General features: G+C 48.0%; 1 protein-coding gene across 2 annotated transcripts in view; it reads right to left on the reverse strand.

The window, feature by feature from the left end:
• LOC118881846 overlaps nt 1-27036 on the reverse strand; it is a 50105-nt gene that overhangs the window by 6076 nt on the left and 16993 nt on the right. The window contains exon 1 of one of the 2 annotated variants that reach the window (XM_036827129.1): nt 19480-19556. The exons of the other annotated variant lie outside the window; for it this stretch is intronic. Within the exon in view, the coding sequence (XP_036683024.1) occupies nt 19480-19482 (3 nt within the window). The 5' untranslated portion in view covers nt 19483-19556. Of the gene's footprint in view, nt 1-19479; nt 19557-27036 lie in introns of those variants that run through there. 2 annotated transcript variants of the gene reach the window in all.

A 27036-nucleotide genomic window follows, 5' to 3' on the forward strand; every position in this document is an offset into this window, starting at 1 on the left:
GCTGAGATGCAGTGGGATTTGTTTCCTCTGTGACTTACATTTTGGTCTGTAATGTAGTTTTTCTCCTGGCAAGGCTGCTGTCTTCATTCCAACGTCATCCGCTGGGCGTTCGATCTTAAGGATCAGGTTGGAAGTTGATGCTTTGATTGTCTTTGATATTTTCAAAGGGAGGAAAGGCTGTCAACTTTTCAAGTGGCACTCAGCTCTAGGTAAAGAATGTTTCTGATTTCTAGAGTGTCTATCAGATGCAATTATACGCTGATTGACCTGTTTGCCATTCAAATGTCTCCTAACACTTGCTCCCATATTGGGAAATGAAGACCTTATTTCTATTCTTCTACTCAAGTCTGCCTGTTTTGAGAGTTCACCGGAGTTCTAAACTTTGGGGATGAAAAGCACCAGATGGTTGGCATATTTTTTTTCTGCACAGCTGACATTTTTCAAAATCAATATTTTAAGCGCAACACAGAGAACACAGAATCTTGCCTTTATTTCAAAACAGGTATGATAAATAGCTGATCTTCATAGAGACAGTGACAGGTGCTGGAGATACAAAGATAGAAAAAAGATGTGGCTCTTGCCCACAAAGAGTTTATAGTCTGAATGTGTGGTAGTGGGGGAATGGGGGTCCCAAAGAGAAACGTTTGTTACAACATACAACGCAGCACACGGAATACTGTGGCCATCATATTCCCATGTCCTTGACACTTAGATGTATTATCTTGAAGAGTCATTTGTGCAGAAAAATGATGCTCCTCTTAAAAATTAATTTGTCATTGATTATTATTCAGGATGTAATTTTCTCCCACATTTGTATGATTCTACTGCCATCCTTAGCCTGCTTTCCCATTGGGGCACTTCCTCTTTAATTACTGCTTTATTTTGTAATTTTTAAATTCTAAATTGTGGAGTAGCTCAAATGTACCAAGACCTAGAGTTTTAACCTCTGCTCACATTTAGATTTGGGAGGACAAGAAATGTTGATAAGTATGTTACTAACATTCCCACCTTCACCCACTCATTTCTTTTCCGTCTCTCTCCACAGGTAACCAGAGCTCTGACATTTATAGACACTTTCCTCCTTACACTTCTTTTTCTATTTTTTTATATGTGTATGTACCAGGACATATAGTATTAGTATTATTTTTTATGTTTTATACATAACTAAAATAAAGTGTATCAGATTGTATGTATCCTTTTGAACCTTGCTTTTTCTCCCTTGCCACATTACAATTTTGATATTTTTTAAGTTGTATTTACACCGATTCACTTTAGTGCTCTAAAGCAGAGGTTGGCGAACTTTCTGTTAAAGGGATAGGAGGTAGGTATTTTAGGCTTTTTGGGCCACAGGGAGTTTGCTGACAGCTGCTCTGTAGTATTCCATTGTAGGCCACAATTTGTATACATTCCCTTAATGATTTTTAAAAATCGCTCTCATTATTTTACATTACAGAAAAATGCAACACTAAGCCCATGTATACACTGCCTCCTTGTGCAAGTGTAAAAAGGCGGAGGGTATACATCTGGAAATTGCTCCTTTGAGTTTCCCTTCTGTGAATTGTGAGCACAGCCCCAGCTGCGGTAGGTGTCACGCGAGCAGAAAAATGAATATTATTGGCTTTATACTCACCAGTGCAATCAGAGCAAGGAAAAGAAACATTTTTTAATGCGTTGAGATGTCAGAGGTAATTTGTAACCACAGCAATACGGAGATTATGCTGAAGGATCTAATCCCTCAATCATTCCTTCAGTGGGGATCTGCAAATGTAAAACTTGTAGTTTCTGTATGACTGAGAAGTTCTTTATCTACCTTCATTCTCAAATAATAGTGTATCTGGGTATAGATTGCTAGAAACTTATCATTTAGCAATCAGAAGCTTTCATTGTCTTTCCTTCTAGCTTATCTTGTACTTGATGAAAAAAAATCTAGTAACTAATTGTTATTTCTTTTTAAATATTTCTTCCCTAGGATTGCTTTTGAGATTTCCTCGGTTTCTTTGGTGTCCTGCTTTCGCAGCACAATAAGATTTACTGGGATTTATACTGTTTATGCTGTTCAGAGCTCACTGAGCCTGCTGAGTGTGTAGGTTCTTGTTCTTCAACGCTGGAAATTCCTGAAGCATTCTCCCTCTGATTATTGCTTCTCCTGCATTCTCTTTATTGTCATAGCTGAGAATCCTACTAGATATATTTTTGAACCTATTCATTTTACCTTCCTGGTCTCATAATGTCTGCCTCTTATTTTTCATCTCTATAAATCCCTGTAGTGCATTCTGGAAAACTGTCTAATTTGGGTGGCTTATAAGAAGGTAAAAATTAAATGCCAGTAACAAGAACGTGGGAGATTTTAGGAGGGGATTATCAGAGTTGAGTTTTGAGGAGATTTTAGGAGGGGATTATCAAAGTTGTGTTCTTTGAAAGGATAATATACACATTGATTAATTTTAGACTTTGAAAGTTAAATATCTAATGTTAAATTTTTAAGAGTTACAAATAAAGGGAAAGAAATAGAAGGCAAAACTTCCAAATCTGATGAAAGGCTAAAAAAAAAGGAGAATGAAGGCTAGTCCATCAAACACACCACAGGAAGGAGAAAAGATTATACTATGATCGTATAAACTCATCCAAATATTTTTAAAACCACAATAAGTAAAAACAGATTATACTATGTAGTTAAAAGTAAGAAATTTTCAGACTGCATTTAAAAAAAGAAATCCAACCATATGCTATTCACAAAAGATAAATTTAAAATGTAAGGTCCCAAAAGATTCAAAGTAAAAGGAATTTAAAAACATACACCATACAAACACTAACCAAAAGGGAAAACTAAGGTAGCTATATGAATCTGACACGAGGGGCTTTGGGGTAAAAGAGATTATTAGGGATGAAGAGGTTATTACATCATGAGAAATGAGATGATTCACCAGAATTGCCACACACACACACACACACACACAATCCTGAACTTGTGTGCACCAGACCACACACACACACACACACACAATCCTGAACTTGTGTGCACCAGACAGCACAGCTTCAAAATGAATTAAAAATAAATACTGACAGAAAACCAAGAGGATGCCAAATCGGCAATGATAGTGAGAAAAGCAATGCAGGTTTCAACAAATGACAGATAATACAATTAAAGGATATGGAAAGGATACGGACACATGCCAGTCACAATTAGTGGAAACTAGATCCATGAACCCAACGTGAATACATTCTTTTCAAGTGCCCTGGGTGTATTCTAAGACACCAAGTAAGTCTTCACAGATACCAAAAAACCAACAAAGTACAACCCCAGAGAGTTTAAATAAATTTGTGTAAGTTTTGACAGCTAGCACAATGTAGAATTCAACTAAAAGAGATAGGTAAAACATTTAGCACAGGGTCTGGTATGTAAGGTCTGGCTGTTGTTGCACTGTACATATCATTTGTAAATTGCCCCAACGTACTTATCTTTCTTATTTGTCTATGTTTTTCTTGGCTTTTCAGAATAGGCAAATCAATCTATCAATCAGTCAGTCAACTATTGCATGAATTGGAATTTCCATAACAGTGTTAAGAGAACAGTGTTAGACACAGGGCATTCATTTTATGTATTAAGATGTTGTAAGTAAGGGGTGTTCTCTGCATATCTGTGATATTTTCCCCTAAACAGTGTTGACAGCTGAATTCCTCCACATTTTTGCACTCTCATCCTGGATTCTGTTGGGGTTCTGCTTCCTGATCTCATGCTAAAATATCCAGAAGGCTGAGAGGCAGCTCAATGAGAAAACTGGGCGTCATTGCTTTTCTGGTTTTACTGACGATGTTCTTCTTTTTCTTTTTTTTGGTTGAGTTGGGTCTTTTGTTGCTGCGCGCGGGCTTTCTCTAGGTGTGGTGAGTGGGGGCTACTCTTTGTGGCGGTGCGTGGGCTTATCATTGCGTTGGCATCACTTGTTGTGGAGCACGGGCTCTAGGTGGGCGCACTTCAGTAGTTGTGGCTCGCGGGCTCTAGAGCGCAGGCTCAGTAGTTGTGGCACACGGGCTTAGTTGCTCCGCGGCATGTGGGATCTTCCTGGACCAGGGCTCGAACCCCTGTCCCCTGCATTGGCAGGCGGATTCTTAACCACTGCGCCATCAGGGAAGCCCTGATGATGTTCTTTGAGACAGCTTTTCATGTCCCATTTTCTGTCTGTTCGGTCTTCACTCCTGGTCCGTGAGCATGTATTCAGGCTCCTGGGAGACCGCCATGGAGTCAGGTAAGGACCCAGCTCTCCCCTCCTCCGAATTTGGAGGCTGACCTCCAACCATCCCGGCAGCTCATCCTGAATTTCTGCAGCCCGCACAGAACCACCCCTTGGCACGGCCTGTCTTTCTCGGGCAATACTGTGCTTCAGCTCAGGCCCCAATAAACTGTTGGCTCTCACATAATTTCATCAGGCACACCTCGTTCCACTGCCCACGGCCCTGCGCCACCGTGTCTAGATACCGGGTTGTGGTCCAGCCCTCGGTCTTGTACTTACACTGTTCCACGTGCACTGTAGCCAGCACAAAGTCCTCAGCTGTGTGGCCTGTAGAGAGACTTTGCCTTTTCAATGCTGTTGTAGGTTTTCCTTCGTTCCTTTCAGTAGGAATTTGGTTAGTGGCACAAGATACCTACAATCAATTCTCCATTTTATCAAGATGCCTCTCTTTTATTTTATGATTAGATGTGAAACTGGATTTTAAAGGCAGACAAGGAATCAAATCCAAGATAATCCTTCTACCCATCATTTTGGTGTTTTTGGTTTGAATAATGTAACCATCATGTAGCTAAAAAGTAATCAGCAAAGGTCTCTGAATACCATGGAGATTGTTTCTGGCAGCAGAAAAAATACATTAGTTTTCCATTTCTATAAACTGAATGCTCACTTAGAAGAAAAATGAAGTGTTTACTCTGAAACTACATATCATTAGACAGATATTTTTGGACATTTGAATCTGAAATATGTTTGTAAAAATTCTGTACCCAGACATAAACCCATATGGCATCGTGGTTATTTGCTTTTGGCATGCCAAATTTGCAAAAGTTTTGTGTTTTCCTTTTCCCTTGAATTTGGAGTGAAGACTCAAGAGATTGCAGGGAAGTTCCCAATTTTTCATAAAATTAAAGACCCAAACAATTAAATAGTAAAAGGAATAATATGTAATCACAAGTTGTATTCTGACTAGAGATAAGACAAAGTTTTCTAACTAGGGGCTGTTTTTCCCGGGAGGGGACAGGTGGTGAGGTCTGGAGACATTTCTGATGGTCACAGCAGGGTAGGGGTACTACCGTCATCTCATGTATAGAGACCGGGGATGCTGCGAAACATTCTACAATGCACAACAAAGAGTCATCCAGCCCCGAATCAGCCAATTATGAAGAGTGTCAAGGTTGCGGAACCGAGAATAAGGAATAGCTGATCTGACTGGGTTTTCAGAGGTGCCAAAAAATATGTAATTCTAGAGAAGATATGTTCTCCTTCCTCCAAAGTAAGGTATATGCCTTTTCATCTTATGTGTCCCTCCAAGACAGGCCCCCGACCTAAGGCATGTCTTTAAATCTTGCAGAGTGAGAATGATTGGTCTGGCATTTGGAGAGCAGCCATGGGTCTTAAAAAGGACACTGGATTTAGGGGAAAATGTCTAGTTTCCAGCCAGCACTGCTACCTGGCTGTGGAGAAAATTATTTCACGTCTTTAAGTTTCAGATTTGTCATCCATGAAAGAGTTAATGACATTGACCACAGAGAATCATTTAGAGGAAAAATAAGATCACAGTTGCGAGAGCATTGTACACACTGGACATGGCAAACACATTCAAGGGATGAGTTTTAGTTTACAGTATTTCATATACTTTCTGTTTAGCCATAAATGTTTGAGCCTTCAAATCCATTTTTTCAAGTGCAGCTTTTTTTTCTTGTGGCATACTAAAATAAAAAGGGCACCATATAAATAACCTATATTCTCTCCTGGGTACTTTTATCCTGCCTTTATTTACCCTTGTTTGTTTTTCCTTATCTGTTCCCCCAATTCACCTGCTGCTACTGCAAAGCAATTGAAATCAGAGCAAAGAAGAATCACTCACCAACAAACCCACGGCTGTAATCAAACCCTGTGAATGGTTCCATCATTCATATCAAAGCCAGGAAAGAACATGGTGCAATCAGAAAAGCAAGCAAAGTTAGACAAGGGAGCCCACTTAAATCACTGAAACTGCAATAGCATCGTCTTTCTTCTTGGGAAGTAAGAGCTAGAATTAATATTTTCAGTGGTAAAGAGGGGAAAGGATTGAGTAAAAATGAGACTGGGCATTTACCTCTGAAGGGGAAAATTCTTCCTTAGAGCCTGACCCAGATGCGGAAATCAGGAAGCGAGGCGCACCAGCCACTGTGCTAAAATTATTAGGATTTCTTCATCTGGCGCTTCTGCGTTCCTTTCCTCCCCCCAGTACAGCAAAGGGACACTTCCTCGTAACAAAGAGGGGAAGAGGCATGTGTTTAGCGGGCGAGTGTGGGGACGGTTTGGAGTCATTCACTTGAGTACCTCTCACAAGGGCACTGAAGGGTGGATTCCACAGTCCCCACTTCACAGACGGGAAACCAAGGTTTAGACAGATGAAGTGCCCTGCTCAAGTCCCGCACCCCTGAGTGGCTGATGAGGCCAGAAGCCACATGCATCTGACTCTCTGACCCAGGACACTCCAACCACGCAGTGGCCTTCGTGCTGGGAACCAGAGGGTTTATACATCCATAACACGTATCATTATGGAAATGATGTGCCACATTGTTTTTCAGCTCAAAAGGCCTTTTTATTTATTCCATGTTTTACCCATTAAATGATCAGGAATGAGAATACAACAGACCTTGGTTTTATTATTCTGAGACCGTTCTGAAGTCCCTGATTCCCCCCAAATACTGCATTTTTAGACTATTTCATTTTGGCTTCATTTTTATCCATAGTTTTAGCATCTGACTATCTCTTTGACAATAGCTTTCCCAAAGAAAGTCGTGAAGGCAGTTTTGATTATAACGACGAATGCTCACCACGTGCCAAGCCCTGGGCAAGCATCACCACGTTCCACGCTCAGGACAAACACATGGAGGTCTGGGTCTCTCCTTTTTGCCCGCCACTGGATTTAGAGCAGTTGTCAGACCCCGGTGGCGGGACCCTGGATCTATAAGCTCCTTGCATCTATACAGCCTCTGGATTCTAGAGAGACGTCCCACGGGCTGTCGCACGGAGGACCACTGGGCTGTGCAGAGGGAGCCCAGCGGTGGCCTCGGAAGCCACCGGCTCTCATCTCTCAGCGTCCTGGGTCAGCGTCTGCCCAGCAGAATCGTGGACACCCCACTGCCAAGGCCGGCATGAGACCCAACTGCAGAGTGTTGCCGGTCCAGTAAGCACCCCGGTCATCAGCGCCTCAACCCCAACAAGGAGATGATCAGAATCGGCACTTGCTTTCCTTCTTTCCTTTACCTCGTTTCAAGAAAATCACTATATGACAAAAATTGTATAAAAAAATGTTTGAAAAGAAAAGAAAATCACTGTACGTTTCTTAAATTGGAGGAGAAAAGTGGAATTCGGGAGATTGGGATTGGAAAATTGGAAATGGGATCCCCCGCAGGATCCTTTTATGCAGATGTGACCAGAAGGCCACACGAGTCCAAGCGGAGGCCGTGCCTGGCACGTGTAGGAAGTGGCTTTGAGGTTGTCCTTCACCGGCAGAGTTAATAGAGGTTTGGGGCTTCCTTCCTCAGCCATCAAGATGCAGAATGACTGTTTGGCCTTAATTGTAACTATTCTCTTTGTGAACTCATGCTGGGAGGGGGGGGGTGGTGAAATCATTGGCGATACCTTGTACTGAACCTGAAGCCTTCATCTAATCATAAATCTCAGGGTGAAAAATTGACAATAATGCGCAGAGCCAAGCAGCCTTGATTTGCTTTACATTGTCTTTTTCCCTTATTTGGCCAGAGTCTATTTTAAGAAAGGAGAAATAACAAAAGCGCTTGCAGCTTTCCAATCAGCTTTCTGAGACCTCGGTGTTGTTAAATGCCTACTGTATCTGTCATTACTGCATTTTTTTCTGGCGTATTTAGATAAAACCCTATACTCTAGTTAATTAAAATGATTAAAGAGATTAGGCTGCTTCAGGTCACCCTGCTATTACATAAGAATTCACCACACACGGAAAAGGGATGTTTTGGCTTTTTCTACTGGCGGCCAGATAGCATGCCCCCATTTTCACAACTGCGGTCGAGCTAAAAGGCTGAAGAATCGTACTTCAGGTGTGAAATAGAGGTTGTGCTGTTTAACACCATCCAGGGGAAAACTACATAAATGTATTAGGGCAGGCAATATGGGGCACGTTTGTACCATCTCCTGGAAGTGGGGTTACATTTACAGAGCAAACGGTCTGAAAAGGTACCCTAGAGAGTCCTGGCCATCTCCCCTGTACCGTCAGACTTTGCTTGGTTCTGCCCATTCCCAGGCAGAGCTGGTTTTACCACCGGACTGGCCTTTTGTCCTCTGCACATCGAGGCTCTGTACGGCCAACGTCGCTGGATGCCTGGACCAGTAATCGTGGTGATGGCGGCCATCCTTCCTGCGCCCTTGCTGTGTGCAGGGCTCTGGGCTGAGCCCTGCCCCTGCGATGCCCCGTGTGATCCTCACAGACTACTGTCATCTGCAAACCGCAGACTTGAAAGCGGAGGCTCAGAGGCACAGGCCGCCCTGCTGATGTCACAAGTCTAGGAAGTGGTTGAGGTCTGCTTGAATCCAGCGTCCTTGCTCCCAAGCAGCACTGACCGGTGACCCAGGATTCGGGATCTGCCATCAGACAGTCTGGGACAAATCCTGGTTTCTCCACTAACGAGTTCAAGGACCCTGGACACCTACTTAACCTCTCTGCACCTCAGCTTTCCTGCCTGCAGCAGGGAGAACCACCCTGACCTCACGGGGGTGCCGTCCAGACCAAGAGGTGGTGTGACTTGCCTAACTCTGCGCCTTCCTTCCCTTTCCCTGCATCCTCTCCTCCCTGAGCCTCTCGGCCCCTTCAGGAGATCAGGAAGAAGCAGGGACTTCTTGCCGGAGGTCTGACTGCTCAAAGGGGCAGGATTCGGAAACTCAGGGGAGCCTGAAGCACAGCCTCACGGCCAGTGAACGAGGTTGGCTGTGGGGTGACCCTGGCTCTGCCTTTGCACCCTGGTCCTGTCTCCTTGCACCAACGAGTCTGGGCCAAGAAAAAACACAAAGTCGTCAAGATCTTCCATGAAGATCCAGGAAGTGAAGTAGGACCGAGTCTCTCAAAATGGTAGAACCTCCACCTTTCTCCATGGCCTCTGGGGCCTTATAGCTGGAAAGGAGCTTGCCTCTGGGTGAGCGTGATCCGTGCCCCCCATGAATGAGCAACCACACAGCTCGGAAACAACTAGCACCCCAGACAGGCTGGTTGCACGGGCACCACCGCAGGGCCTGCTTCCACCTTCACTCTGGATTTCTTGGGGGGCGGTGCTGACTGCTGAGCTGACCGTGTGTGTGTGTGTGTGTGTGTGTTGGAGGTGAGGAGGGTAGAAGCGCAGCCCGAGTGTGTGTGTGTGTGTGTGTCGGAGATGAGGAGGGTAGAAGCGCAGCCCGAGTGTGTGTGTGTGTGTGTGTGTGTGTGTGTCGGAGATGAGGAGGGTAGAAGCATGGCCCGAGTGTGTGAGTGTGTGTCTGTGTGTGTGTGTGTGTGTGTGTCGGAGATGAGGAGGGTAGAAGCGTGGCCCGAGTGTGTGTGTGTGTGTTGGAGGTGAGGAGGGTAGAAGCGTGGCCCGAGTGTGTGTGTGTGTGTGTGTGTGTGTGTGTGTGTGTGTCGGAGATGAGGAGGGTAGAAGCGCAGCCCAAGTGTGTGTGTGTGTGTGTGTGTGTGTGTGTCGGAGATGAGGAGGGTAGAAGCGCAGCCCGAGTGTGTGTGTGTGTGTGTGTGTGTGTCGGAGGTGAGGAGGGTAGAAGCGCAGCCCAAGTGTGTGTGTGTGTGTCGGAGATAAGAAGGGTAGAAGCGCAGCCCAAGTGTGTGTGTGTGTGTGTGTGTGTGTGTGTCGGAGGTGAGGAGGGTAGAAGCGCAGCCCGAGTGTGTGTGTGTGTGTGTGTCGGAGGTGAGGAGGGTAGAAGCGCGGCCCGAGTGTGTGTGTGCGTGTCGGAGGTGAGGAGGGTAGAAGCGCGGCCCGAGCCTCAGATTTGGAACCATCCAGTGGGATGAACTCACAGGTGCTGGTGAGATGAGCAGCTCTGATTACAGTACCAGCGCCTAGTGCCACCACCCGGTGTTTATCGGGCACCTGCTGTTTGCCTGCACCATCACTGCCCGGACGGGTCCCGTACCAAGCACTTCACACGCATTCCATCCTGAGTCCCCATGACAAGACGGACATTCCCATTTTATGGAAAGTAACAACTGCTCAATAAATATTTACTTTTATATTTATGATAATGATAATTACTCTTATGACACAAAATGAGGATTTAGGCAGCTTTATTGCTTGGAGAAAAATGCTGAATGATTTTTAGTCAGATAGGTGATAACTCAATTACACACCAGCAGATTGTCACTTTGTTAAATGTTCCTCTTCAAATTATCTCTACATCACAAGTTAGCCTAGCAAGTGATGCTTTTATGTTGTATAAAAATAAACTTGTTGTATCCTAGCATCAGTCCTGGTCACAGGGTTTCTAGACCTCAGTACCACTGACAGCCAGGCAATTCTCTGTTGTGAGGGGCTCACTTGAGCACTGCAGGGTGTTTGACAGCAGTCCTGGCCTCCATCCACTAAATGCCAGTAGCAACACCCTAAATTGTCTCCAAACATTGTCAGACATTCCCCAGCAGGGTAAATTTACCCCTGATTGAGAACTACTGCCGTGCCTCAATTATTGCAAATTGAGAAGGAGTGAGGTCTAAATGCTATGATAGATTTTTGGGTTTTCTTAGTTTTTAATTAAAAATTTTTTCCCAACAAAGAGATGTTATCAAAATGTCTAAAAATGACTTCTTAAAAACTTTTGCCTTCCTCTCATTCAATCTGTTTCCTCTGGATGTGATTCCTCTGACGTTTATGAGCGTTTATGGGTCAGGATGGATGGGGTAATTAATTGAGGTCCTCAAATCCTTGCTGAGCTGCTGAGGACACCTTTGCTTCGAGGGTGGTGCCAGGCAAGTTGTCTCATCTCGGGTGGACAGATGTTACCCCTGATAATCAGACACGTAATTTGATTATCTGCATGGAGAGGCTGCAGCATAGATAATCTCATCCTCTCAAATGGAAGAATTGTTGCCATAAGTAAGAAAAAGACGAAGCAGTGTCTGGCTGAAGGCAGTGCTGTGTGATAGAAATTAACAATGCCACCTGAGAAGATGGCTGGTTGCGTCTTTTTCCTGCTTTAATGTTGTCTTAGGCATGTGTCTGTGCTAACCTGCATGACCCCAGCAGCCGTCTGTCCTCACCTCTGCCCCACAGAACAGATTTAGCACAACTGATGAGATGCAGGTGCAGGCGCTCCCTTTATATGCTGGCTATTGGCCACTGAAAACTCACCTGTGCTCAGAAAGTGCTGAAATAAGGTTTCAGAAGGCAACAATACAAGCCTGAATCTGTTGCTCATCTATTTCACAAAACCCAGGAATTGCCAGGATTCTGAAGAACCAAGAAAGCTGGCGGATGGGAAGACGCGAGTCCTTCAAGAGAACGCCTACACCAGTGTATCCGGCTTATTTTCTCCCACTGACCTCATTTGTGTGACATTTTCTCTGCAGATGCATCCAGAGCCCGTGAAAGACAATTATAGTCTCTGGTCACTGGTAGGGAACAAGCTGGAGAAGGCTCAGTGTTGGCAGAAATAAGTCAGCTCAACCTGGAGGAGTGAGTCTAAGCTTTTCCCCACTGATGAGAAAAGTGATGCAGAAAATGAATATCCAAATCACAACAGTGCCCAGCACCATCCTGGGAGCACAGAAGTAATGCCTGCAGCATGAATGAATGAGTGAATGAATGGGTGAGTGAGTAAATCAGTAAATCGCCTGTGCTATTCAAAGAAATCCATCTTATAAAAATAAAAAAAGACAATAATAATAATAATACATGTAACATTTATCATAGGCTAAGCACCATTCTAAGTGCTTTAACTACATTGACTCATTTAATCCTCACAATAACCCTATGAGTCAAGTACTATTATGATCCCATTTTGAAGATGGGAAAACTGAGGCACAGAGAGGCTGACTCACTTGTCCAAGGTCACAGAGCTAGTCTATGGCAGTGCTGGGCGTCTGTCTCTGGAGTCTGTGCTCTTAGGCACTTTACTGTATTTTCCCTATATTGTCTGATAATTTGCATTACTTAAAGGAGTTTGTGTTCTACACAAACATTGATTGATTAGGATTTCTGAATAGTGAGAGCTCCTCTTTTTGGTTTATCACAATTAGGACGGGAAGCAGAGTGAGGAAAAGTCAAACACTCATTCAACCTCCCCTAGAAACACGTTTGGAAACACAAAATGTAAATGAATGGGAAAACTGGAGTTCAAGCTGCGAAAAGTCCATCAGTGAGCATTTGCAAATCCCTGAGTAAAATGATGAGGGTGTCTCCCATGGGGGCAGTACCAGGATTCAGAAGGCTTGTCGGGGTCACATGACATGCTGGCTCAGGAATGAAGCTGGGCTTCTCGGCGAGCTCCTCCTTGGCCTCTCACTCGGCTGTGAGAGTTGCTATAGAAATGCCCAGGTGAGATATTCTTGTGAGCACAAGGGGAGGTATATTAGGCATGAGCTTTATTACAAGTTGAGGGCTTCAGTCAGAATCAAGTTTCCGTAAAAAGGAAATCAACCATCTCCATAAAAGTTAAACCACGATTAAGGGGAAAAAAAAAAAAGCAGTATATTTATAATTATCTGAGAATTAGGAATGAAAAATAGCAGTCTTCTTTATTTAGCTCTTTCTCCTTAAATAATGCAGCAAGGGGAGAGATTTTGTGGGAATGTATAATTTAACATAATTGAGTAAGGGAATTAGAACGTTGCATCCACTCTATTTAATGACTGTTCTGGAGAGAGTCGAGGCCGCGTGGTAGAGCCGGGCTCAGGGTCCCCGAGAGCCTCAGGGTCCCCGAGTGGGAAACAGGCAGGAGCACACGCGGGGAACAAAGGGCACGAACGGGAAATGTTTCCTAAGTCCAAGCTGGAGACGGGCTGAGCAGCACGTGTGTGAAGGGCCCACTGGTGCTCGGAGTAGGAATTAGATCAGCAAACGCAGACAGTGGCCCAAGCGCTTTCCCGGGAGAGGTCTACCCTGGGGCGAGCGGTTCTCTGCACTTCTCCCAGCCCGTAGCCTCGGGTTTGAATTGCAAGGCAAGACTGTTTACTCTAGGATCCTGGAGGATACCGCCCTCCTGCCCCTACCAGATCCTTTCCGCTCCGTATTTGTTACCTACTGTCACCTAACAAGTTACCATAAACACAGCACTTTGAAACAAAACGCATTTATTACGGCACAGTTTCTGGTGGCAGCATCCGAGCAGGGCCCCTCTGTGTCCTCCGCTCAGGGTTTTCCAAGGCTGCGACCAACGTGCTCCTGTGGAGTCGGCGTCCTCTTCCCAGGGTGTTCAGTTCCTTACGGCTGCGTAACTGAGGGCCCAGCTCCTGGACATCCACCTCCCCCAGCCATTCTCAGCGTGGCTTTTTGCTTCTGAATGTCCAACAAGGGAGTGTCTCTCTATGGGGAGACTCTGACATCGGGGAAGGACGAGACCCTCCTTGAAAAGTCTCCCCGACCCTCCACATTGCCTGATTAGGCCAGGCACACCTGGGATTATCCGTTTGATTAATTCATAGTCGACCAAACAGAGACTTTCACTGCATCCTTAGATCCCTTTACCTTTGTCATATGATGTAATGTGGTCATGGCAGTGACCTCTTGTCCCCTTTGCCACATTCCATTGGTCAGAAGCAAGTCACAGGGTCTGCCTTCCCTGGAGGGAAGGCGATTTGTACAAGGTGCGATGCACTGTGGGTCACCTTTGGGTGTGTCTGCCACGTCCTCCCTAGGCAGGGGGATTGGAGGAGACCAGAAAGGCGGAATTGTACGTGTGCCTTTCGCTCAGAGCTGCGGATTGTCAGCACCCAGGCCCTGGGGCCCCAGATGGTCCTTTTAAACTTCCCTCTGCTCTGCCTAAGTAGCTATTCCAAGGGAGCAGAGGCTGCATCGCAAGAAGGGCGTCCAGGGCAGAGTGAGCCCTCCTGCGAGAGGGAGCGCTGGACGCCTCTCCACCACACATTCATTCACTCATTCATTTCCCACAGCTGACTACGTGCCTGTAAGGCGTCAGTCTCTACACTGACCCGGGTGGCAGAGGTGGCGGGATCAAGGCACTGGCCTCCGAGTTGCTTAGAATTTAGTGCGTGTGGGGAGGGGATCACAATCCTGCCCGCATCAGAAGTCCTTCAGTTTCAGTGGGCGCTTCCCACCGTGGACTGGCTCATGGAAAAGAGCAGTGTACTGGTTCTCACAACTCAGAAATCGAGGATGCGCTATCATCAGGCACAGCTGGATCCAGCACTTTCCTGTCTTGAAAGATAATAAAAAACAAGCTCTTCCCTGCTCCTGTTCTGCTCTCAGACAGGCAGGCTAGGTCTCCTCTGTTCTAGAACCTTCCTGAACACCATACAAAGTCTATTATGCTCTTCAACACTCTGACTCCCGAAACAGAACTGGTACCATCCTCATCTACAGCTTCACTACACTGCAGGACGAACCTCACCAACTGCCCCGCATGGGACACATAATTTTCACTGGCCTCCTCACCACCTCACCTCAGCCAAGTCTGTGTTTTATACTCTATCACTTGCAACGCTCCACTTCAAGGTACCCGTTTATGTTGTATCTTGGCACTTTTAGGGACAGAAAGCCAATTCAATGTATTAGCTTGGTGACTAGAAAGACATGCTTCAGGCAAGACTGGATCTAGGCGTTCCCATGAAGTCACTGAGGCTCTGTTTCTCTCTATGTCTCTGCTGTTTCCCTCTGTATATAATCCTTCTCTCCTCTTCCAAGTAGGTCTTCTCCCATAGCAAGGAAAGATGGCCTTGGGGCACAGGATCAAGGCCAGGACTAGGGTGAGGCAGGTGAGGTGCTTCGGACTCAAATTTAAGGAGGGGTTCACGCTCACAGCTGTGCAAGCTTCACCGCCCCCCACTTTGTGCCCCAGCTGCCCTACATGCCTCACTCTAGACCCAGCCCTGCCCAGGATCCCTCAGCTCAGCAGCCTGGCAGAGAGAGCCTTCACTCTCACAGCCTTCATAGACTATAAATCAGTTCCGGCAACAAGCTTCCTTGGCCCTGCTTGGGCACGTGCTCCTGCCTGAACCAGTCTCTGCGGTACTGGGGATGGAGTACCGCTGACTGGAGTGGATCCCCAGGGCCTGGGGGAACTAGAGGCTCTGATTCATGGTCCCCCGAGAACCAAATGGAATCGGGGAGGAGCAGCACCCCGAAAACGCAAGCTGGACAAGCAAACAAAACACCCAAACACAGGAGATCCTAATGCACGTGACCTCTGATTACTTTGTGCTGTGGCGAGGGGCACACACGTCTGGCCCCTCAGTCACACTCTGAGCTCCCTGAGCCTGAGACGACGCTTTATGCCCCCTGCCACCCAACACAGAGCCTCGCACGAAGCAGGGGCCCCAGAAACCTTTCTGTGATCACTTGATTCTGCACTGGCACTGCTAACAAAGCTGCTTCTTTCTCTGCCCAGTGGGAAACCCTGATGATTTGTATCCTCCATTTGGTCGGGTTAATCCCATTGAAGATGGGGTGGTATGGAGTGAGGTGTCCGGGGATTGCAGAAGGCTGTGTTTCTCAGGGATGACTTTCCAGGGGTCACACGTGTACACAGAACCAGGCCCCCTTGCGGTGCTGAGAGTGGTCGAATCCCTTTCCGGGAAGCACATCCTCTAGTTGCAGCATCCCTACCTCAGAAAGCCCAGTGCCTAATGGGAAAATCCTAGTGGGATTCAACCTTCGTCCATGGGAGCAACAAAGCTGGCCTTGTACACCCTGAGACATCCTCCTTTCTAGCCAGCGAGAGGTGAGCGCTCTCCGTCCCAGACACCAAAAGGCGTGAGCCCCGGATGGGCAGGGCTCCCTGCAGCACACGGCAGGCCTGCCAAGGCCCTGCTATTAAAATGCCAAAGGCTGAGAAGCAGAGTCCTCTGACAGCCTCTCAGAACAAACAAGGTGACGGTTTGCATTTGAGATGCATACGCTCGGTGGACGTGGCCCCCAATTTGGCAGAAGTGGGGTTAAAGGGGCGCCATCTAACGTGGAGGAGGCAGCAACGTTACAGGCAGCAACGACCAGAGCATGCAAAGCCAGGGAGACTCCAAGGGGCAGAGAGACGGCTCCAAGGCTGATAGAATATTCCATGCCCTGCACTCCTGAGGGAAGGAAGGATGGAACGGTGCCGTCTGGCTGCCAATGTCTTAGACATTTTTCTGTCTCAGAAATTCAGCTCAAATGCTCCTTCTTTCAATTGTTTTAAAGTTGGACAAAGTTTTCATGTGCTCTTTCTCATTTACGACGGTTTCTGCACACAATGGAGCGTCTCTTCTTTTGCAGGATGAGGCTTTCTCAAACTGTGTTGCCGGTATAACAAGGGGGTGTTGTAAGGTTTCTTTACCAAAGAAGTGCCTTAGTCTAAAAAGTCCAGGAAAAATGGATTAAATGGAGCGAAACAAGTGTCTCTCTTGCAGGACTTGTCAGGGCCTTTACTAAGTCACCATGCCCCGTGAACCTCTGAGAAGGGAGGGACATTCAGGTGTCTGCTTTCCATGGACACTTTTAACTACAGAAACTTCTTTCACAGAACATCCCATAAGACTTGGCAAAATGCTGTTTTAGACATTTCAATCTGGACGGCTAAGAAGCCACATCTGAGGGGCACCCGTGGGGACCTCAGAACGCAAAGACAGATGGACCTGAATATAGGAATCCCTTCAGTTCATCAATAAGCTTATCACCATTTAGTCAAATATAAGCATCTAGCATTTTCCAAGTATTTCTGGCCTATTTTACGGTCACACTGCTTCCTGCTTATAAGTAAAAATAGTCAGATCCCCTTTCAGATGGTTATTTCAGAAAAGATTTTTCCCCTTTTCTTCCTCTTGGTGGGGTGGGGAGGACTGAAAATCTCTGACAATTGCTTCTTTTGCTAATTTTTTTAAAAAAAGCTCTGAATGTTTTCTCCATAATCAGGGTCTACTCCTTGAATCAGACCAAGTCTTAATTTTGAAGAAGGGAATGTGGGTGCTCCTCCTCTTATTTTCGAGGCTGAAACACACATGGGGTGGCGTGGCTCTGACTGGTTGAGGAGTGGAAAGACATCCGAGAAGACGGGACCTGACCGCACGCACCGTGCCCACAGCCGACGCCGACCAGCTCGCCCAGTGTCCATGGCGCTGCTTCCCGGGCCGGGCTCCCCTGTGGCTCTCCTCCGGGGACACTAACAACCTCGTGAGCGGCCGGTACTCGCTAAGCACAGACTGCCCAGCAGACCTTCGGTGCCGTTGAAACTTCGTTCCGATGTTATAAAGGAGCTGTCATCAAATGCCCGGGGCTGGGGGCTGGCCGGGGGGCCTGCCCGTGTCTGGCAGAGTGTCAGGCGCCTTCATTCAACTAGCAGTCCTGAGCGTCTGCCCTGCACCAGGCCCTTGGCTCAGCCCTGGGATGGGCGTGGACAGAGTGGCCTTGGTCTCATGGGACTCGCAGGCGGCAGGGACGGCGGGCGGGGCAACGACTTACACTAAAGTGCTCTTGTGCGTTGAGCATCTTGCTGGGGAGGTGAGGGCTGCCCTCTAGAGGCAAAGGCCAGGGGCGCCCACAGGCCAGGCCCGCAGACGGGCCTCAAGGGGAGGTCCTGCGGGTGCCCACCTTCTGCGCGGGGGTAGGATGGGCAGGCCCCTGACAGCTCAGTGAAGGCACTGCCCTTAGCCCCGGACCAGTGGGGCCTCCCCACTGGCAGCCACTGGGGTTGGGGGCTGCGCTGTCCACCCTGAGGGTCACGCCACCCCCAAGCCGTCACCAGCTGCCTCAGCCCCATTCATTCTTCAGACACTCGTCCAGGAACGAGGCTGCCCCTCACTCTCCCAGACGCTCAGCTGAGGAAAAACGTCCCACGGGCTCACTGCCACTCAGTCCCCTGCCTTTCCTGTTCAGCCAAGCGTCTCAGAGCCGCCGGTCAGAAAATTAAAACAGTGCACGCCAACCGGTGGCCCCCTCTGTTTCCTCCCTGTTCTGCCTGCATTTTCGCACCCTGTCCCTGTACCAGCTTCAGGGCGGTTCTATCACACCCGTTTCACAGATGGGGAAACTGAGGGTCCAAGCCTGGCTTCCCAAGCACGTGGAGCAGGGGCAGCCCGCTCTGAGCCCACGGGCTCCGGCGTCACCCGCGCTGCCTCTCACTTTTGAGTGATATTTCTGCATATAGAACCTTGAACCTGCTCTAATTCCTTTTTTTTTTTTTTTTAAGTAAATCTTTTCCAAGTTGTGATTATCCTCAGCAAAGCAAGTGGGACCGGCTCAGAGCAGATCCGCCCTGTGGATAGCCCTGCCCCTTTCTCTCCAAGCCAAGCCCACCCGGCCTTCTCCACTGGAGGGTCACACGGTGAATCCCTTCGGGGACCGGCAGGACATCCGTCGGGGAACAGAGCAGACACACCTTAAGATGACACACAGCGGTGGACAGTGGGGCACCACGGGCGGCGTGAGGAGGGTGGTCGGCTGGACAAAGCCACTCACCGCCTGGCTCAGCCCCTTGCTTCCCCGTGCGAGGGGGCCCGAGGAAGCTGCGTCTTTCTGTTTTTCTAGATAAACTAGAAATCCAGATTTTCATGTGAAATATCTTACTTTTAAAAAATACTACAAATAACTTAAAAATGCGACTGGCCTGGCATCAGGCGGGCTTGGAAAATCAGATCTGTGGACTTTTTTTGGCTCAACCGCTCCCGCAGGAACCTTGGCTTCAAACCTGGTATCAAGCGCAGCAAGAGGCCAGTCTCGCTCCACCTGGGGCCAGAGGTGGCTGGAGTGTGTCACAAGAAAGAAGCTTCTGACTTTGACGGGCCACAAGGCCAGGGCAAGAGCCTGTTTTCAGACTGTTGCTGTTTCTCTACTGAGAGTGGGCGAGGCGCACGTGAAGGAGAGAGGATGCGTGTCCCCCTGCAGGGTATCGACTCTGCCGGCCGTGCGCCCGCGGGGTCAGAGTCGGCGGGGGTCGCGGGGATTCGTGTTTTACCCAGGCTGCCCCCCCATCCGTAAGGAGAATCTACAGTGTTCTCCCCACCCTGCAGAACTGAGCGGATCTCACGGCAGGTTGGCCAACACCCTTTCCCCAGCAGAACAGGGCTCGGCGCTGCCCACACAGATCCTCCCGTTTCACTCACCATCTTTTATTTCTCCCCTTCCTCCAGAACACACTTTTTCCTTAGTGGTCCCTTCTCTCTGGACTGTAATGAAAAAGCAGTAATAGCAGTAGGTTGTCTGTGATATAAGCTGGTTTTGTTTTCAGCCTTTTTATTATTTAACCTGCACCCGCAGGGGGGTAAACCGATACCCCGTCACGGAAGAGACAGATGAATCCACCGAAAGGCCGGGGATTGTGCGGAGATGCCCGGGCAGGATTCGCTTGGGCTGCAAGATTTAATTTGCCAGACTGCTGGGCCCATCAAAAGTTTCTGCAGTAACCACTTGGGTCCTCATAAAGCCGAAACAGCAGAGGGGGAAAATGAAATCCTGGATCAATGTCTCTGTTTGGAGACCTTACCTTATGTTCAGTTGGAAAAAGGAAGGAGAGAAATCCGACCAGCCAACTGTACTTGTCACTGAAGATTAGCCAAGGAAACCGACACACCGGCTTGTGACATTTACCAGGAAAGCGGGGGCACTGTCTGTTTCGGGCTTTGGGAAGAACTCCAGGAAGGCTCTCTTCGTATCTTCTGACGGCCTCGCCTGCAAACTTGTGCCTCTTCCCCACGGGGTGAGGTGGCGCTGAGCAGCTTCAGGGATGTAGGGACACCTTGGGTGGGGGGCTGCCAGGCCAAGGTCTGCGGACCGTGTGCGCCTGGTGTGGGCATGAGATGGGCTTAAAGACCGGAAATGCCCGGACACCACTCTGCATCTGCCCCAGTTGTTCCAGGATCTGTTTCCCTGAAGCTGGAAGGATCCTTCCTCACTGAGGGATTCGTGCCACGTGCCCGCCCGGGCCATGGCCACTGCTGCCCATGGTGCAGGCTCCCAAGAATGCTCTTGGGAATTGAAAGGAAAGGGCTGGCATGGAAGAGGGTAGAGCGGAGGCTGGACACGTAAACCAGAAAACGTCAGCAGGGAGGGCCTGGGAGGAGATCGAAGGAGACGGACTGACATGGGACAGACGTCCAGTTTCCTTGGCTTAAACCATGGTCACTTGAGTTTATAGATTGGAGCAAAAGGGTTATTCGCTTATTTTCATATACTGTGTGTGCCATTCAGAGTTTAAGCAGAAATAGGATATTTGCATTGCTGCCCTCCCAAATATTTAATAATTGCAAAAGGAAAAGTAGTACGTTTTCAGGGAGAACCTGGCACGGGCATATCAGGCTCAGGTCAAGGGCAGCATCACCAGGAAGACACATCGATGCCAGGCACCCTGACAGGATGCACTGGGGAGGACGCTGCTTCTGGGCGTTTCTCCCAGTAATACACAACCTCAGTCTCACCATGAGCTAACATCAGCAAACCCAAAATGCGGTATATTCAATAAAATAACTGACCAATATCGTCCAAAGTGTCAAGGTCCCAAAAGATAAGGAAAGACGGAGGAATTGCCCGAAATTGGAAGAGACTGAGACAGTACTGCCAAACACAGGATCCCGCAGTGGATGCTGGACCAGAAGAAGGGTTAACGAAAAACTATGAAATTCAATAGTTAGAGTATTATTACGTTAGAACGTCCATACTCTAGTTAGCAGGATTACAGCAAGAATAATTTCTTAATTTTGATAAAAACGACATTAAGATGTTAACATGGGGCTTCCCTGGTGGCGCAGTGGTTGAGAATCTGCCTGCCAATGCAGGGAACACGGGTTCAAGCCCTGGTCTGGGAAGATCCCACATGCCGCGGAGCAACTAAGCCCGTGAGCCACAACTACTGAGCCTGCGCGTCTGGAGCCTGTGCTCCGCAACAAGAGAGGCCGCGACAGTGAGAGGCCCGCGCACCGCGATGAAGAGTGGCCCCCGCTTGCCGCAACTAGAGAAAGCCCTCGCACAGAAACGAAGACCCAACGCAGCCAAAAATAAATAAATAAATAAATAAAATAAAATAAAAATAAAGGAATTCCTTTAAAAAAACAAAAGATGTTAACATAAGGGGAAGCTGAGTGAGGGGGGTATGAGTACGCTTTGAATTATTTTTGCAACTTTTCTTAGGTCTAAAATTTTCTCAAAATGAAAAGAGTAACTCTTGAAAAGAAAAAAAAAAGAAAGAAACACTGCCCAGAGGTGTCCTCACATCACTTCCAAGAAGGTATGATAATTTACACCCACGAAGATTCCTGACCTTTCTCTTTGATTCCTCATATGTCCTTGGGGCATGATGAAATCATCAGTGCTCCAAGGACATATGACACCGGGCACAGCTGAAATCTCATAAATAAATTACCAAACAGATGCGGGGGGAGGGCTGCTACACTTTCCCGTGACTTGGGATCTCTGCGTCCCATTCACTATAAATGCTGACCTGTGTCCTTGGTGAAGGTGAAGATCTGAATGGCGGAAGGAGATGGAGGTCCATGCCAGTCACTGTGGTGGTCCCCGCAGATAGAGGTGGGGATGGACCCAGGCCATTCCAAGGACGGCGGTTCTGCTCTGCTCCTCAGGTGAGCTTGGAGGCCTGCTGTACAGACGCAAAGGGGACTTAAAGGCATAAGCTCCATGTCTGTGTCAGAGCCCCTGTGAGGCCAGGTCTTAAAAGTTGAGAGATGGTTCCATGAATAGAGCAGGAGGTCACTGCTCTGCCAGGTAGTTCATCATGTGAAGGATTTCACCCTATTTTCATTGTAGTGGGGCTCCTTGGTTGGGAGAAAACACTGATTCCTGGCTCTGCAAACAAAGGGGGTATATGGTCAGCTACTGCCACAATTATGCTGTGTAACGAACTACCCCATCCCCAAACAGTTTACAGCAATCAGCCTTTATTTCTCACTCATGTGTCTGTGGGTCAACCTCAGTTTAGCCGACCCAGACTCGGGGACAGGTCCAGGCTGTGAGTTCAGCCCAAGCCTGATGCCTGTGTGGACCATTCTTCTGGGTCCACCAGACATTGTGGGCAGGGAGCTATGGGGTAGGTGACCTCAGAGAGCTCTGCTTTTTCACTGTTAGTTTGCTTTGCAGTCTGTCTGTCTTCTGGCAACTGTGCCCTCCTTGCCTTCCATTTGGGGAAACACCCCCTGCCCATCCTACTCAGTCCTGGTGGGCTTCGTTGCCCAGGGCACTCTGTCTCAGCCTGGCCATGGCATGGGGGAGGTCTTCTGACCACGTGCAAGCAATTAATGGGCCCCTTTCCCCGGCTATAGTGGTGGGCCCTGAGGAGGGCGCACTGACGGGGCTGGATGGTTGCCAAGCGGGAAGCACCGCCTAAGATGGTGGTCCACTTCCCTGGCCCCCGGCCACAGGATGAGGCCAGTGTAGATGGAAGCTGAGGGGCACAACGGGGAGACAGTGAACCCTGAAAACATCTCTGAGCCCCGCATCCACCTGGGCCTGAAGTTTCCCGAGTCTGATGCTCCCAGTTCTAAGCTAATCCAATCCCCTCTTGTAAGAATATGTTTTGCTCTGTTTTTTTTGATACACTCGACCTGAGTTTAACCAACATGCAACCATTATAGAAGACAGAAGTGGCCTCCTCAGCAATGCACCTTTTTAAAGCATGTTTATTAAGATATCATTTACATACTATGAAATTCACCCACTTAAAGTATATACTTAAATGGTACTTAGTAAATTCACAGAGATGTGCAACCATCACCATAACCTGAATTGAGACCGTTTTAGGAACGTACCTTTGCCCTGTCTTATCCCTCAGGAGGACATGTGAGTCCCTTGCCGTATTTCCCACACTGTCCTCTCCTGGAAGCACTGCTTTTCCTCGAGCCAAGACTCTGGGCCTGGGCCTGACCTGCCGTGTCCGGATTAGACTGAGCCAATGAGTCTCAGGACAGGATCTGTCCTCGCTCTGGACAAGATTATGTTGTCAGGAAGACTCTTATTATTATACCAATCTAGAAAAGAAAAAAGATTAAAACATTGGCATTTGTATTTGAGAGGGAAAAGAAATTCCAGTTCTGGTCTAAAATTTCTCCATGGGAATTGGATCATAGGGAATTATTTGGGCTTCCTGAATAACCTCTGGAGAGCGATGTTGGGGAACTTGGCTAAACATGATTTTAAATGAATTTCTAATCTGTGGTGGAATTTTGGACCAGGATACAGTACATCCTTAGAGTCCATTTGATCAATCAGAAAATAAATGCAGACTTTGTGTTCCATTTGCAAAGGCCCTTACATGGGTGGCCACTGGCAGTTCACACGCATGAAATCCCAGCGCCCACCACCAGGTAAGGCCATCCCCACGTCTGACTGCTCATCACTGAGACGAGCTGGTCAGTACTGGTTAGGACCCCTGTGGTCCAGTGTCAGGTGCGGCCACTGGGGCTGGTCCCTCAGCAGGACTGCGCTGGTGCTTCCTCCTTGGGGGGTCTACTCCTGACACAGCAGGCTAGTGAGACCTGCTCCTTCGGCAGGCCCGGGTCAGGGCCCGTTCTGAGAAGGGGCCTGTAGATGAGCCAGGTCCTCCAAAACGGACCCTGCCCTGACCTCACGGAGCCAAACAGACAGACACTGCAGTGTAGCCGCAGCTCAAATCAGAGGTGATAGAAAGAGAAGCAAAGATAGAAGGACCCTGCTAAGAAGGTGATTTGGGTCAGACATTTCCTACCTTTGGAAAGTTGCAGAGCTTCCTTGTGATAGGCCTAATTCTAGAGATTCCTTCCTATGGACTCCTTCAAGATTTAAAATTAGACTTAGCTTCCTTTCAGGAGTTTTGGAAGATTTCACAAAATGCATAGTATTTCTGATGACATCCAGAGGGGCACCTCCCTCTCACCCTAAACCCTGGGTGTGGAAATATAGAAATGGGTGTTGTTCCCAACTGTGCTAAAGACCCTCCCCCAGCCTTGGCTGGACCCAGTAGCTGGTGTCTGAGGTCCAGTAATGAGGGTGAGTGAAGCCCACTTGCCCTGCCTGGCAAGAGCTGGTTGTTAAATATTTAGGAATTCAGCAAGCCAGCTATTAAACCATCCGTGGCTTTAAATGATGGGATTATTTACACTATAGAAATTGGCAAGTACTAAAACCCACCCCTCCCATTTTTATTCCCCCAGAGAGCTGGTTTACCGACACGCCACACACACTCAAGCCCTGTCTCAGCCACCTACTGGTTGCACCGACTACTTGTCTGCCTTTGGGTTAGTTGTTTGGCCCCTGTGCCTTAGTTTCTGCATCTGTACAATGGGAGCAACAATGGTATCTATCTCGCAAAGTTATTGTGAGACCTCCACAAGGTGAGGCGTGTATAAAGCTCTTGGTACTTGCTCCACCGATGCTGTTTGGATGGAACTGCCAGCCACCACCCATTCCGAGGGGCAGCCCAGGAAAGTGCCTTCTGCAGAGACACACCTGCAGCAATTAAGAGAGTCATTCGATCAGGAAGGGGCAATTAGAGTGGCATTCGGGCCACAAGAAACAACAGCCTCATTTAAAAAGCAGAGCTTTCATGAAAATAGATTTTCTGCCTCTATGCTTCCAGAAAGCTCTCCACAAAGCCACAGAAGCATTTATAATTGTGGTAACAAGAAATGAGCAGGGGCAGAGATTAGAGTCTTTTTCATTAAAGAATCACGGGCACGATGCTGTGTCCATGGATGGCAAAGTGTCTCTTTTTTAATCACTATGGTCTTTACAAAGATGCTTCCGAGCTCATGGCCAGGAAAGGCAGGGTCCACGTGTGGAGCCCCTTGGGTCACCAGGGAAGATGAGGTGGGTCCTGGGCAGGAGGGGCTCAGGAAACCCAGCAAGACCAGCCCTCATTCTCTGCCACCTTTGGGGAGCACAGCGTCTAGGTGTCCAGGCTTGGGGGATGCTGGTGGCACCAGGTGCATGACGGGAGGAAGGTGAAGCTGGAGGTTTCCTTCCAGGAACCCAGGTGCCTGTTCCAGACTCTCACACTGCATACCTGTGCGCCAACTCTCCTCCCCGTAGGACTCAGGGCCCTCCTAGCGGTCCATCAGCTTGGCAAAGCCATGAGGTTGAATCCTGATTTGACCCATTACAACCGCTTAGCAGCCTCGAGCAGGATGCTGTCTCTGAACTTCGGGGGATGACACCTGTCTCTCAGACCACAGTGTTATTGAGAGGGGTGCCTGGCACGGAGCAGCTGCTCAGGGACCCTCACTCCTGTTCCTTCATCATTTTCTCTTCTTTTCTGAACTCCCTTCCCCTCGGGGCCATGACAGAAGCAATGAGAGACACACACAGCCGTTCTCCTCCCTCTCTGCCTTGTCTCCCGTCCACTCAGTGACAGGCATCTGTCCATGGTACCAGGTGTGCAGCTCAGGGCTTGGGATCCAGTGGTGAACTCACCAGATTTTTTTTCCTGGTGCCGACCTATAATTTGTCCTGACACCTGATGGTAATGGGCCTCTTCTCCACCATACGAATAAAAGATACTTCATTCACAGGTCCTTCAGTATGTCACAGGGTACACCCCATACACGTGGAAGTCTCAGCAAAAGGATCCTTCTCAGGGTCTTGCCTTCTACTGATGCCTGGAGATTCTGCCTTTCCCTTATCGCCCTACAAGGTGTCTTTCTACCTGCCCTCCATTAAAGGATACTGGTTAATTCTCTGACTCTGGCCTAGTGAGAAATTAAAATCTGACCCACATGACTTTTGGTTCTGGGCATAAATGAGAGGGAAGACATTTTACTGATCGTGAGGGTGAGCTATGAAACGCTTGATACAGTTTGTCATTGACCCCTGGGCAGAAAGCAATTGATCTGAATCACACATGTGAAAGCCCTTTGTAAATTTTTCAGCTCAAACTGTGTTGTCTGCTCGGAACTTGGTAGAAACTGCCATTGCCAGGGAGAGCATATACCTTCAAAGGTGAGGGTGCACTTAAACTGACGAGCTGGATGCATTTGCTGGATGCCAGCAGTAACAACCGCCCCTTCATCTGCCTGGGGCTCCCGGAGGACGTATTATTTAGAGTTGGCTCAAGACGAATGGGCCCCAAGACCCATGGGATAAGGCCACATGGGATCCCAGGTTGAGGACGTCAATGCCGGATCAGGAGATCAGGAAGAAAGATAAGCTCTCCACAGGTCTGACGGACGCCTTGTTTGATGCTGAGGTTCTGAGAGTGGACACACACACACACACACACACACACACACACACACAGAGAGGAAGGCACCTGTGTATTCACTGTGTGTGTGTAGCATAGCCATGTAGTAAATAAACAGATACCCATCAGGGGAATATACCATTTCAGATACTATTTATTACGCAGCTGCTCCCTGGGTAGCATATTTGATATCTCATCTACTCTACACAAGGGTTCTTGAAGCTGGGGATTATCATTTCTCTCTCGAGATAAGGAATCTAAGACTCAGCACACACTGTTACCTGATACATGGCCAAGCAGAGATTCAAACACAGAAGAGGATTCAAACCCTCTTCTCTTTGTTTCAGAGAACCCAAAAGTCTTAAACGATGGAAAGCTATGCATAAAATCTAAGTATTCTGGTTACAGCCGTGGATTTTCAGGTATTCTATCTTGATTCTCTTGAATCTTTACTTTTTTCCCTGAGCTTGGATATATTCTCACTTGACTTGGTTACGTTCAG

This window comes from Balaenoptera musculus, chromosome 15 (assembly GCF_009873245.2).
Source record: "Balaenoptera musculus isolate JJ_BM4_2016_0621 chromosome 15, mBalMus1.pri.v3, whole genome shotgun sequence".
NCBI classification, from domain to species: Eukaryota; Metazoa; Chordata; class Mammalia; order Artiodactyla; family Balaenopteridae; genus Balaenoptera; species Balaenoptera musculus.